The 14,385-nt window shown below is 41.4% G+C and overlaps 1 protein-coding gene across 1 annotated transcript in view; it reads right to left on the reverse strand.

Moving 5' to 3' along the window:
- Positions 1-14,385, reverse strand: part of LOC309517755 (von Willebrand factor D and EGF domain-containing protein-like) — a 203,155-nt gene that overhangs the window by 20,419 nt on the left and 168,351 nt on the right. The window contains exon 27 of the mRNA XM_082197221.1: positions 1,470-1,565. Within this exon, the coding sequence (XP_082053347.1) occupies positions 1,470-1,565 (96 nt within the window). The remainder of the gene's footprint in view (positions 1-1,469; positions 1,566-14,385) is intronic.

The following is a 14,385-nucleotide window of genomic DNA, read 5'->3' on the forward strand; positions in this document are numbered from 1 at the left end:
CATAGAAATCAATTAGCTTAAGTTGAGGAAGGGGCATAGGTAAAGGGTAGAGCATCTTCTCTTTATATAGAAGGTCCCAGACACAATGCTTGGCATCTCCAAGTAGAGCTGGGAGAGACCTCTGAAACCTAGAGAGCCACTGCCAGTCACTATTTTCCAGGGATAGTCCCAAATTTTACAGAAGCCATCCTGGTTTCTGGTTTCATCCAACTTTTCCTTAGGACGTCCCCATTTTCAATGGAGAAATGTTGGAGGGTATGGTAGGATGTCCCCATTTTCAATGGAGAAATGTTGGAGGGTATAGAGTTATTCAACCCCCAAGCCATCTGAAGGCAGCCCTGTATGGGGAAATTTTATAATGTTTAATGTTTGATTATGTTTTCATATATGTTGGAAGCCGCCCAGAGTGGCTAGGGCAACCCAGGGTTTAAGTAGCAAAATTATTATGATGGAATAGGACATCCCTGTTTTCCTTGACAAAATGTTGGAGGGTATGCAGTCAGTGTAGAAAATACTGAGTTAGATGAGCCAATGGTCTGACTTGGGTTGTCAGATCCCTATGTTCTTCATAAATTACTTAAATCCTAGGTTGCTTGATTCCATTGTGTCTACTCTGAGTATAGCTAACATTGGATAACACCCTATGTTTTTGAGTGATGAGGGTACTAACTGGCTGTCTGGGGCACAGTTAATATTTGAGAACCTCAGGAATAGCAGGTGTTGTGCCTTAGCAATAATGATAGAATGAAACCCAGTGCTGAATCTTGAAATGTTTTATCAGCAAGACAGATACGATGTGTCAAGCCAGTATATTAATAAGTCTTCTGTACAGTTTGTTATCTTCATTTAAAATTTATTCAGCTTATCTGCCAGCATCATAATAATGAATAACCATGTAAGGGGGGTGGAAGTTATTTCCCCAAACATTTTCAGATCAGATGACTTATTTGACTTATATTTTTTATGTAAACTGCAGTCAAATGTGGTTAGGCTTAACAGTGTAAATTATGCACTGAATGAATGTGCTTGTGATGACCTTGAGAATATATCGGCATAGAAAGGCTTTTACTACAGGCTTTAAATAGTTCTGGATTTGAAATATATGTCATTTCTCCATAAAATGTAACAAAATATGTGTGGCTGCTAAAACAGAAAATCAATACTTCACATTTAATACTACAAAAACTGAATTTCTGCAAAGAAAAATCTGCATAGCAGATAGACAGCTGCATAAGACAGGGGAAGGGTGGTTTTTTTTCTTTTTAATCTTTCTATTCGGAAGCATAAAATGTTTATATCAATTTGTATTGCCAATATATAAAACTGTTTTCTCCACAAAGTCCTGAAGCAGCAAAACTAGATCATTTGCTATATGGCATCCTAGCATTTAAAAGAGATTACAATTCATGCTGGCAGGCCTGAGTGATAAACAAATAGCGTCTTTTTGTACGGGAAGGAGCTTGACTCACGTTTACTGCAGCGCTTTCCTTTCCAGCCAGATGGGCAGTCGCAAATGTCGGGGCTGATGCATCTTCCTCCATTCATACACATAGGATCACAGACACCTGCAGTGTGGCATAGTTAAACAAGGGGAATGACTGAGGAATATTCAAGACTCCCCCTGTCCCAAAAATTTAGTTTTGTTTCGGTTTTGTTGCAAGTTTTGTGATGGCAAAGTTTTGTGTAATTAAAGACAAAAAGTAATTTGGAAGTGAAGAAGTCTTAAACTTTGGGATTTGAAAGCTTTAGTAAATCCTTCTAGAAATCTGCTGAGGTCCACTGCGTGCGAGAGACATTTCAAGGAGCCTTCAATAAGAGCTGCTTCGCCAGAGAAATGAGGGAGACATTAATTACAATGATTCTTGAAAAAGTAAACAAGAAATCTTCAGTGGCAGATGTAGGCAGACCAATACCACTTATTACTGCTGATTGCCAAATTCTTGTTAAAGCCATTCCCCTCCTGATTGGAAAACATATTCTCAGGCATTCATCTGGATCAGCAAGAGCTGGTGGAGAATTGATTAGTTTCACACAATTTCAGGAATGCGTTTGCATTTTATCCATCAAGGATAACAGACAAGATAAGGCTGGAATTGCTGGTGGTTAGAAGAAAGATAGGGAAAATGTCTAAGCAAACACTATTTCAAACATTTATTTCAAAGTCCTTTGGCCAAAGTGGGCCAATTTCTGTGGCTTGGGGAGATAATAATGGTGGCCACAGCTGGCTATCTCAAACATCTGCAGCCCAATGTACCAGGAACCAAATTAGAAATGAGTAAATTGGAGAAAGCTACTTAGTGATAGGCTCAGTTTGATCTTATCCTTGTTTACTCAGAAGAAGGTCCCAGTGACTACAATGAGAGTTACTCCCAAAGACATGTGGCCAGGACTCCAGCTTTACAGCATAATGCAATGCATGCTTGCTCAAAAGTAATTCCCATTGGCTGACTCACAAGATTGCATCATTTGTTTCCGGTAGCAGAACTCTGCCTGGGACTCTGGAGTGCACCTGCCAGTCAAAATATTATTTATTCTTATTTTCTGCATTTAGTAAGGACTGTGCTAAATGCACTGCTGATCTGATCCAGGAGTTTCATATTACAATACATACAGAATGATATTCAGTTGCAGTCCATGGGTTGGCTTGGAGATATTGTCAGGGTGCTGTCAGTGATTCCGGCTGTTGCCCAGGAAAGTATAAAGACAATGGACGATTTCTCACTGTCCTTTTTATTCAGTATTTACAGAGAGAGGCTATACAACTCAACCTCTTGGATAACGGCATTGTTCTGAGTGAATTTCCACCCCTCCGTCTCTCCCACTTCTGCATTTGTCACTTCTACAGGTGCTGATAAGTGCCCTGTGTCTTCGAGCTCTTTGATCTCCTACTATCAAGGCTTGCCAGGTTCTGGGAGAGGGTGGGTCTGGAATGCTTTCTAATGACATGTCAGCCAGGTGTTGTTCTGGCTCTCCCATGATTTCCCAACTTTTCCTCTCATCTGCCTGTGAGCTGTGACCTCCCATAAACCCCTGCTGTAAATCTATACTGTCGTCGTCTTCTTCTTCTTCTTCCTCCTCCTCCTCTTCCTTGGAAGGCTTAGGAGAAGGGGGGATGGTCTCCACCATTCCTCCTCTGCTCAGTCCCTGACAGATATGGAGACATGCTTCTGACATTGGTCTCACCATAGTTTACTTGGACGGGGCAGGGTGGTAGTGGGAAGTTTGGGGCTTTATATTGGATCCACATTGGTGGATCCAATCTGGTACTCCCAGCAGTATGCTAACACAGTCCTAACCTCACCACCCTCTGCCCCAGCCCATCCCTATCCAAATAGGCTGCAGTAATGCTGGTATCAGGAGAGAAGGTCTGTGGCTCCATCTCACTACATAGCCTCAGAATTTTTGGCCTTAGAATTTTGATCACAAACCATGACCCTCTATGCTTCATTACAGGCTTTCAGCAGCCTAGAACTCAGCTAGATTGGTAAAGAAAAGGCGTTTTATATACGCTGTATATGCATTATAACACTGTGGCACCAGGTGGCACTGTGAAGGTCCGTTTTTGCCAATGCGATTTGTCATACAAAGTTTGCAACAAATTTAACTGAAATGCTTCTTTGATGTTTCTAGATCCAGCCTTATTTTGCACCCCAGATCTATCATAGTAGAATACCACCATACCAGTACATTTGGGAAATGAAAGTTAGCAACTCTATTTCAGATATGGAGAGGAGGGACAGACGGACTAAAGGCTAGTACTCCAGAATCTAGCTTTGTAAGAGACAATGAGTTATTTTATCCTGCCCTAGTTTCACCAAAGACTCCTAAGTAAGCTTAGCAGTGAATGAATAAGAGGAGAGGTCCCTGGATCTGTTGAGTCCCTGTTCAGTTATATGTACTAGAAGATTCTTGCTATGTAAAGTTAGTTTACAGTGAGCCATCAATGCAGATAAATGCAGTATTTTCTCCCTTGCTTCCTTTTGCTAACACCATTGCCTCATTCTCCCATTTCTTAATTTTCTTTAAATACAATTCCATTTTCAATACCCACAAGGCAGCCTTCAACATTTGTCGGTGATAACTAGCTCCAATCTAGATCCCACTTTAGGCCTCGGTGGAAAAACTCCAATTTTAAAATAGCAAACAAAATGTTACAGGCTCTCATTGGGAAACTAAATAAATTATCAGACATTGCAAACAAACTGAATTATCCTAATCCTCCCAGGAGCAAGCATGACTTTGAAAAAGATTCAGGATTTCTTTCCTGCAGAAATGCATCACTTACTGACCCCACAGATCATGAAAATTCATTTTTTCCCCTACCTACCTGAGGGGGAAATCTTATATAAAAGCAATCCATTGAGTAATTGCCACAGGAAATGTAGAGTTCCATTTTAAAATTCTTTTCCATTTTTTAAAATAATTTGTTGTTGATAATGAGGAAAAATAATCTTTAGCAGAAAAAAAGAATTGCTAACTAGAAAAGTATTAAGCAGAATAGGTGGTATAGATAACATTTCCAATAAATTGTTTTGTTTAATTTCTGCTTAAGAGCAAAAGCACAATTGTCAGAGATTCTTGGTACATTGTTGTTAGGACTGAAACAAATGGCCAGGCTGAAATACTGCTTTCCAGGGGCTGAACTAACACCCCAATTCTCCCCTTTCTTTTTCCATGTTGATTCCTGTTGTCTGCTAATGTTTCACTTTTTGCTAGTGCTTTGGTGGCATAGTTTGGATCTTCCTGTTCCTGAGAATAGTGACATGGATAATCTCAGCCAAGTGGTAAACATGCTGCAATCACAAAGCCATAAATTCAATCAGATCTGACGATAGCCACAATCACACCATACATTTAAAGCACTATGATACCACTTTGAACAGTCATGGCTTCCCCTAAATAATTGTGTAGTTTGTTAATTCCAATAGTTATGTTTGTAGAGGGGTTGATTATGAAGCCACTCTGGGAATTATAAGTTTGTGGGGTTCACCCTGTATGATGACCTCTATCAAGATAGAGGCAGGGAAAATGTGTCCTTGTTAATTTTCCTCAACCGCTCGGTGGTTTGTTGGTTTGTTTTGATACCATCAACCATGGTATCATTCTGGAGTGCCTGAGTTAGGGGTGGGTGTCACCGCTTTTGCGGTGCTTCTGGTCTACTTGGATGGTCATTTCCAGAGGGTGATGCTTGGGGAGTGCTCTTCAGCCTTGTGGAGCATTCAATGGTGGGGGGTCCCTCATAGTTCAATTTTACCCCCTTGTGTTTAACATCTACATCAGGGGTGGCCAACTTCAAAGAGACTGCAATCTACTCACAGTTAAAAACTGGCAGTAATCTACCCCCTTTTCAAGGGTTCAGGTAAAGGTTATTGAGCTTCTTTAGGGAGGAAGAAAGTGACACTGAGCTCTTTTTAGGAAGGAAAACCCTGTTTTTGGTGGTTCAGGTCAAAGTTGTTAAGCTTTTTTTAAGGGAGCCAAAGTTTTTTAGCTTCTTTGGGGGGAGCTACTGATCCACCCATGATCTACTGGTAGATCACGATCTACCTGTTGGACATGCCTGATCTACATGAAACCTCTGAGTGGGGTCACCCAGAGTTTTCAACTACAATGTCAGCAAAATGCTGATAGCACATAGCTCTACTTTTCCTTTACATCTGCAGCTGTGGCAGTGGATGTGCTGGACTTAGGGCAGGGGATGGATTATATGGAGGCACTCCCCCTTCCACCCACAAATGACAGTCGACAGAAGTCCATTACTGGGGCATTCTTGGACTTCTGTCGGCTGTCATTTGTGGGTGGAAGGGGGAGTGCCTCCATATAATCCATCTAATCCATCCCCTGCCCTAAGTCCAGCATAAGAGATGTTTGGATTGGTCTGTTATTCACTGAAAATTCATAACTGATATCCACATAATACATTGAAATTGCCCATTCCAGATAAGGTGGATCATCATGTAGTATCTATCTAACTTTCTATGGTATTGAAGTAGGGATGCGGGTGGCGCTGTGGTCTAAACCACTGAGCCTCTTGGGCTTGCTGATTGGAAGGTTGGCGGTTCGGATCCGTGTGACAGGGTGAGCTCCTGTTGCTCGGTCCCAGCTTCTGTCAACCTAGCAGTTTAAAAGCACATCATTGCAAGTGGATAAATAGGTACCGCTGTGGCAGGAAGGTAAACAGCATTTTTATGTGCTCTGGCTTCCTTCACAGCTTCCCATTGCACCAGAAGCAGTTTAGTCTTGCTGGCCGCATGACCTGGAAAGCTTTCTGTGGACAAACTGCGGCTCCCTCGGCCTGTAGCGAGATGAGCGCCACAACCCCATAGTCACCTTTGACTGGACTTAACTGTCCGGGGTCCTTTACCTTACCTTTTACCTATGATATTAATGGTCTGTTAGGTTGGCAATGGCAATGCAAGTTTTGCCATTTGATCTAACTGGCACTGGAAATAGGTAGACAAAGAACTGAACACCATTAATGCTGAGTTTTACACAGTATGCTAAGAATGTCGCGATTCATCTTTCTTGCATACTGCAACATCTCATATCTTTTAATAAGATTACCCTTTCCATTAGACCATAATTTAGCACAAAGGGACAGGGTTTTTCACTTTAATACCTCTCATTTTAGCTATAAGAAACAAAATGAGGAATCCTATGTAGGGAGAATATTAACTCAGTTTCCTGGTGTCAGTTACAAGCCCTTTCCTTTTGTCTGGACCCTTTCAGAAGAACTGAAAGTCCATGTACCTAACTAACCTTTCCTGAAACTATAATTTAGATTCTGTTTAGCCCCAGGACAATAATTACCTGTCATCACATAGCCTGAGCAATACTGGAGATAAGGGGAGAATAGGACTATGCTGCAGTGCTGACTAGGAAGATACAGTTTTAGAAACATTGGATTTCTTTGCCCTGAGAGGCTAGTAAATTGACCTCAACAATCTATCCCACCTCAGTGAAAGGCAAGAGAGTACCTCCTAGCGATATGTTCTTAACCAGCCAAACAATCAAATGTATCAGATACAGCTGCTAGGTGGTAATGCCAAAAAATAATGATAAATGATTGAATAGTAGGATAGGACAGCATGTATTCTTGATGCATTTTCAAGGGGAAAGTGTTATCAACTGCAATGGTCAGATTAGGTCAGAAGAGAATCATATGAAAAATACAACATTAGTAAAGGGATCCATAGCTAAGGTACATACCTTTTTCAACAGGTGAATAACCTTATTTAAAGGTAAAGGGTAAAGGGACCCCTGACCATTAGGTCCAGTCGTGACTGACTCTGGGGTTGCGGCGCTCATCTCGCTTTATTGGCCAAGGGAGCCAGCGTACAGCTTCCGGGTCATGTGGCCAGCATGACTAAGCTGCTTCTGGTGAACCAGAGCAGCGCACGGAAACACCGTTTACCTTCCCGCTGGAGCAGTACCTATTTATCTACTTGCACTTTAACGTGCTTTCAAACTGCTAGGTTGGCAGGAGCAGGGACCGAGCAATGGGAGCTCACTCCGTCGCAGGGATTTGAACTGCCGACTTTCTGATCGGCAAGCCCTAGGCTCTGTGGTTTAACCCACAGTGCCACCCACGTCCCTTATTTAGTTATAACCTTATTTAGTTTATATTAAATATGACCAGCCCTTAACCATAACTGGTGAAAATAATATACCATTCTTTGATATCATTTATCAGAAGATGTGTTACTAAAGTGATTGAGGTACATTGTATAAAAGAGAGGTACCATAATTCTTAACTAACAGCTGATTGACACCTCCCCAAAGGACCTCATGCAGTATGTGAACAGATATTAAGAATGTTCAGAACCACAAACCCCACAAAATTGTGAGACAAGTCGTTCAGTGTTTTGTGGTACACTTCATTTGCTATTTTCGCTACTGAGCTGTTATGAAATACAATCATCCAAATGTTAAGTTATTATTATTTATGGGTTGTTGTTTTTTTAAGGCTAATGAGTTCACTACTTCTTTTTTAGGCTTCCATGTTGGCTTTTTCAAGATTCCACCATACCATTCATTGAGGGATTATTTTTTTCAAAGTGCAAACAAACTGTCTTCAGATATCGGCTAAAATGATGCACAACAAAGGGGACTCTTAACAGTATCCAGCTGTACTCTCCACACCCTCTAAATCAGGCACCGGGAATCTACGGCCCTCCAGATATTGCTGGAGAACTGCCCCCATAATCTCTATTTGCCACACTGGCTGGGGCTCATGAGAACTGGGTCCAACAACACAGGAAGGGCCACAGCTTCCTCATTTCTGACCTAAGATATTTTGCCATCAAAGTGTTTTCCCATACCATATTACTTAGGGTGACAGTGGCAGCAGAATCACTAAAACCTCATCCTAAAAGGAGGACAATCTCTCATTCAGATGCAGAATTAATTGCCCAATTGTTTTCCCTGCATGCACCATGGAGGCTTATTCCCATCTACACCCTGCAGTGTGAATGGGCATTCCATCAGGTGTCCTGTGGATATATACCTCTGTCAAGCTTTCAATGTACATCGAGGTACATCAAGGTGTCCAGGTAGATTGGCTGCAGATAAATGTCTGCTCATGAGGAAATGAATCTTCTAAAGCAGGTAACATCTGGTCAGGAGGAAATATAGATAGACTAATATATCATTGTGCTGGAATCTTTTAGAATAGGCATAGGCAAACTCGGTCCTCTAGATGTTTTGGGACTACAACTTCCACCATCCCTAGCTAACAGGACCAGTAGTCAGGGATGATGGGAATTGTAGCCTCAGAACATCTGGAGGGTCGAGTTTGCCTGTGCCTGTTCTAGAATCGAAGTGGCTTAGATAACACATCAACTGCATACTCCGGCTTCTATGAATTAATATCAACTTTAGAGGTCTAGCTGTTGGTGCCACCTAAAGTATCCACTGAATGAGCAAAAAAGACACAGCTTTTTCTGTAGTGGTATCACAGCTCTGGAGAGCTCTTCCTATCCAAAATTGCCTTTTTCCATCAGAGATTTTCAGCTCATTTTTAATGTATAACAACTTTCAGTTTGATTGTTGCTAGGTTTTTTTAAATATGTGAAACATCATTTAGCCTCACTACTGTTGGTTTTCTACTGCTGATTATATTATGTTTTAATAATCTGTGTTGTCTGAACATTAATGGCTATGTTGTAATCGTTCTCATGGATTGTTGCTATGGTTGATGATAGTGATGATGATAAGCGTTTAGTTCTTGGCTTGTGGCTAACACCCTTACTCAATACTCAGCACCAAACGTTCAATGAAAACAATGTCACACAGTAAAGATGACTATACAGTTGTTGCAGGAAAGTACTGATATCAGTGTTTCTACAAATTATTTTCAAGATTTGTCACCAATACCATCAGGGCCAGCTGCAGAGATTTTGCTGCAGAATAGTGCTTCCCCCATCCCATGTAGAAACGCTGAGCAGAGTGACAGTTGGGTAGAGTCCTTCACCACATGCAAGGTCAGCAATCTGGTTTAGGGAGTTCAGAACAGGCTGCATGACACAATGACAGCGTGGACTCTACTCTACTAAGCATCTGCCACCAGAGGCAGCCTCATCACTTTGCTGAATGGTAGGGATGGCCCTGAATACCACATTAGACAAGAGTCGTCAAGAACAAATGTGTTCAGCAAGGCATGGTTTTCCTGCTACTTTCCAATGAAGATTATCACTCAGAGGCACAAGTACAGTTTTAATGCCATACTGAAGTTAGATCTAAGCTAGGCAGAGGGTCAGACAACTGTTGCGTTTGAAGCTTCAGAACAACCTTCATCACAAAAGGAAGATTAAACACATGCCAGTAGCAGGCTGAGGAACAAACATCTATGGACTGAGTTCTCATATAGCTGAGCTAATCCCATTACTTGCTGTTCAATGGCTGATAATCCCAATAGGAACCAACATCATCTACCGGGACTCAAGCAACTCCTGATGATGGCCCTGGGTAGTCATGTGAAGCTAGCAGCCACATTGCACTGGATTGATGCTATGATCTAGTTGAGATGCCTGCAGTGCAGGGGGTGGGACCAGTTGACCCTCAGAGTACCTTGCAACTCTACAAGTCTATGCTGGATACACTAGGAAATGTGGGGAATTTAGAATAGTGAGCACTAATGTAGGGTGGGGCTCACCTTGCAAAACTTCCCCTCATACATTTCTCTGAATCCCAACCAGAAATTACCAATTTTCCTCCAACTAGCTTACGTTAGATGGAGGGATTTGTGAAACTAGTGACTCACATCCTTAATGTATTAATGTATTAAGGATGTTAAAAAAACCCACAACCTTCTCTGATATTTCTGCAGATAATTCGTCTTTAAAAATTATTCAACAACCATATTTGCAAAAGAAGACATTCAATTTTGGAGGGGTTTTTTTAATTAAAAAATATGTATTTCGAAAGGTTGTATGGTTATTACTTCACGTCTCAGCATATTATGGGTTATCATACTCAGAACAGACCCCTTAAAATAAGTGGACTGAAGTTAGTCATACATCCATTCATTTCAATAGGCCTACTCTGACGTATAACTAAGCTGGAATGAAGTCTTTGAATCGTTAGAATCACTGAATCATAGAAGTGTAGAGTTGGAAGGGACCATGAGGGCTATCTAGTCCAACCCCCTGCAATACAGGAATCTTTTGCCCAACATGGGGCTTGAACCCATGACTCTCAGATTTAAGAGTCTCACGCTCGACTGACTGAGCTAGCAAGTCATGGGTTCCTAACTGAAAAGTACAGAGCTATGTCATAATTGTGCATTACTTTGACTTAAGAAATGTCTGTTTAGCTTATGCTAGTCTTTATTTTTTAAAATCCAAGACTTTATAAGAAGGATAAACATTGTAAAGCCTATATGCCATGTTTCTCCAACCTACGCCAAAACGTATTGTGTATGTTTTCCTCTTTAAAAAACAACCCACAGCTTCACATTGCGGGGGGCGGTGAGAGAAAAGCCCATAGGCTAGAGAAAAAGCCTTATGCTGCTGACCCCTGCTTTAAGAGGGTAATAAATCAATGTTCAAGTAGTGTTATTTCTTTAAAATTGAAGTATGGCTAAATATTGTTCTGATATATAATTTGCCATGAAAGGCATTTTCTTTAAGAGAGCTTTTGTTGTTTGGCCCGGTGTGGATGCTGAATAATGGAATTCTCAGCAAGCAGAATATAGGGAGCCTGTACAGTAACTGATGCATAATCATACATTTTGCTGTCAGCTCTGGCATCCTCTTCGTTTTGCTTGCAAGAGTCTGGATAACATAATCACAGTGTGGTTGTTTGTCAGCAAGCATAAAGTGTTGAAATCTCTGCACTTCAGCTGCCAGCCAATCCAAGATATGTGATTTACATAACATCCCCCCCCCCACCGCCCTGCTCCAGCGCTATATTTGTTTACACCAACAATCAACATCCACTTTCAACCTGAATGCATTTTATTTAAAATTAAAGACATAGCAAAACAACGATAGAACAAGACTGAATGACAAGAGACATGGTGAAGAATATGTTCTGCCTCGCGCAACGGCAGCTGCCGGAAAAGGTTCCATAGAAAACTAAAACAAACAAATAAGCTGTGGAAGGAGAGAAACGAGGCCATAAGCAGAACACTTCCACAAACTCATAAGTGAATGAAGGGTGATTGTCACCTCTCACTGTTGTGCCCTCCTTGTGCTTAAAGTTCTTTCAATTTAAGGTGATAATAAGAAATTTATTGGTCATCATTTCAAGCACACTTGTTTTTTAAAAATATTACAAAAAAGGATAATACAGAATACAACAGTGCATTAAAAGTTAGAATAGGGGTCACAGAATCAGAATTGTGGAGTTAGAAGGGACTCCTAGGATCATCTAGCAACCTCCCTGCAATGTAGGTATGTGCAGCTGCCCCATACAGGGATGAAACTGTTAGAATTCCTGCTCCATGATTGCAGTCATGGGATTTTTGTCTATCACATGACAGTATATGTTTTGACTCCACAGAGTGGGAAGTGACAGAGACAGGATGTTTGTGTTACTGTGTTCCGTGAAGAGGGACTATTGTCCTTTGTTCTTTTTCCTGTTGGCAGATGCTGGAGAGAGAGGGAGCCATGTTGCAGTGCTCCGTGTGTGTTTATATGTAAATACAGTAGATTAGCCAAAATGCTGAGTTGCTGAGGTCTGTCACGCATGATGCACAAACTTTGCAGATCCCTAAATGTGCCGGTGTTGGTTGGCATCAGTTGCTGTGATGTTCGGGCTGAAGAAAGCTTATGAAGCACCCGAACAATTGACCAGGAGGGAGGGAACATGCCAGTCGGGCATGTGTCTCTGCCAGAGTCCTACTCGAGTGTAGGCTGAACTCCTGACAAAAACTTGCACTCTTGGCATTATCAGCAGCATGCTCTAACCAGCTGAGCTGTAGTTGCTTGGCAGGGGAGCCAGCTTTCCACAAGTGACTTCCATGCATCTGAGGCAGGGATGAGGGACCCATTGTCTGTGTGTCCCTCTTGGCTTGCCAGGCTTCCCCATTTGGCCCACAAAGCCATACTCATGCACCTTACACCTGGTAAGGGTGGAGCTTGCCCAAAGCTCACTTTGTGCAACTCCCAAGTGCCTGGCAACCAGCTGACTCTTGGGAACCTTTGCAGTGCTGCACAAAACAAGGGCCCAGCACTAAGCAGGATCACTCCCCCTTCACATCAGCCTCCAAAAACTTGCATCCTTGTGGAGTATCAAATGCATATTTGTGAAGGCAAATATACCCATGGAAACAAGAATAGAAGCTACGGGGGACGGGACAGAAAGCAGGACAAGGGTTAAGTGCTCCTGCCCCTAACATTTAGCCCTTCCAAATTACCTCTTGCTGAAGTATCCATTGGATGCTCACACCAGTGTTTCCAACTCATGTGTAGTTCTAGCCTTAATCTAGGAATGAATGCCAAATACACTTCATGGTTACTGAGCAGCCACAAACCATTTCTGTATTGGTTTATTAGACACAGAAAGAATTTGATAAATGTCTATTCTAAATCTGAACTATTCTGAACTAATGAACTTTCTATCTCAAAAATATTTCTACAGAAAATGAAAGGAAAATATTCCAGTAAATGTGTAGTATTCATAGAATCATGGAATTGTAGAGTTGGAAAGATCTACAAGGGTCATCTAGTCGAACACCCTTCAATGCAGGAATCTTTCATCCAATGTGGGGCTCAAACCCACAATCCTGAGATTGAGTCTACCAGCTGAGCTATCCTATTCAGCTAAGTTCTCCTCAGAGTCAACCCACTAAAATTGCAGAACTTGACTAAATTAGATTCATTACCTTCGTTAGGTCTTCCCTGAGGAAAACTTGGTTGACTACCACTCAAAATCCTGAAAGCAGTGTAAGCAATAATATTTAAGTAGGTACAGTTAGCTAACAGAGAGGGAAACATCTCAGCATTTCATGTTTCTTCAGAGCTGTTGACTGAGAAACCTCACATGTAAGCAGGCAGAAGTGCAACAATACTTTTCGGTCTGCTTTGAGAAATGGAAGCAATATATTTTAAAGGTAGAAACAGCATTTTTTAAATGTACCCTGACCTTAAAAGCTAGATGTCAAACTTAAGGCATTATCTATCTATCTCTCCCCTCCCCACCATTTTTCCCTTCTAGGTTCTTCCAGCCATGGGCTTCTATTTAGTTGTGTATTTTTGCAACAAAGCAAGGATGGTGCTTCATTGTTCTCTCAGCTGAAGGGATAATCAATGCAATATGGGGAATAAGGCAGCTTGCATGGCTGGAGGGGGATTCTGAACTGCTTTTTTCTTTGTCTGAAAGTTAAAAGTCCTTTGGAAATACACAGCCTTTTCATGCCATGTGTGGTTGCTTCACAGTTCCCTCCTTGCCACTTTCAAGCTGGTTTATGTGCGTGTCAAGAGAAGTTCGGGAGAATGAATTTTCGCCTGTCTTAAATTCCCTGTATGACAGACATAGGAAGTTGCTGTGGAATTTGTACAACTGCCAAAATAACAAATCTCCCATAGGACTACGGGAATCAAATGCGAATAGATATGCTAAGGTGTAGAGAGAATTATGACTGATAGGAAGAAAGAAGTAAAGCAAAAATCTTATTAGCTAACTGTATTAATTAGGCTAGAAAGATAGCACAGTGACATTTTAGATGGTCTTAGTCAGAGGCTGTGGATTGGGCTTTAATAATTTTCCTCACTAAGTTTAATGCCATCTAATTAGCTCATCTCACCCTGCAGATTTGCTCAGTTCACTTGAAATGAATTTAAACATATACATAGACAAGATCAGAACAAAATAGGCTTAAGCGCTTCCCTTTCTTTGATGCCATGATAGCACCATTAATACACTGGGACATGGTCTAAGCAAACC

The sequence above is a fragment of the Podarcis vaucheri genome (genome assembly GCF_965113315.1).
Source record: "Podarcis vaucheri genome assembly, chromosome: 1".
NCBI lineage: Eukaryota > Metazoa > Chordata > Lepidosauria > Squamata > Lacertidae > Podarcis > Podarcis vaucheri.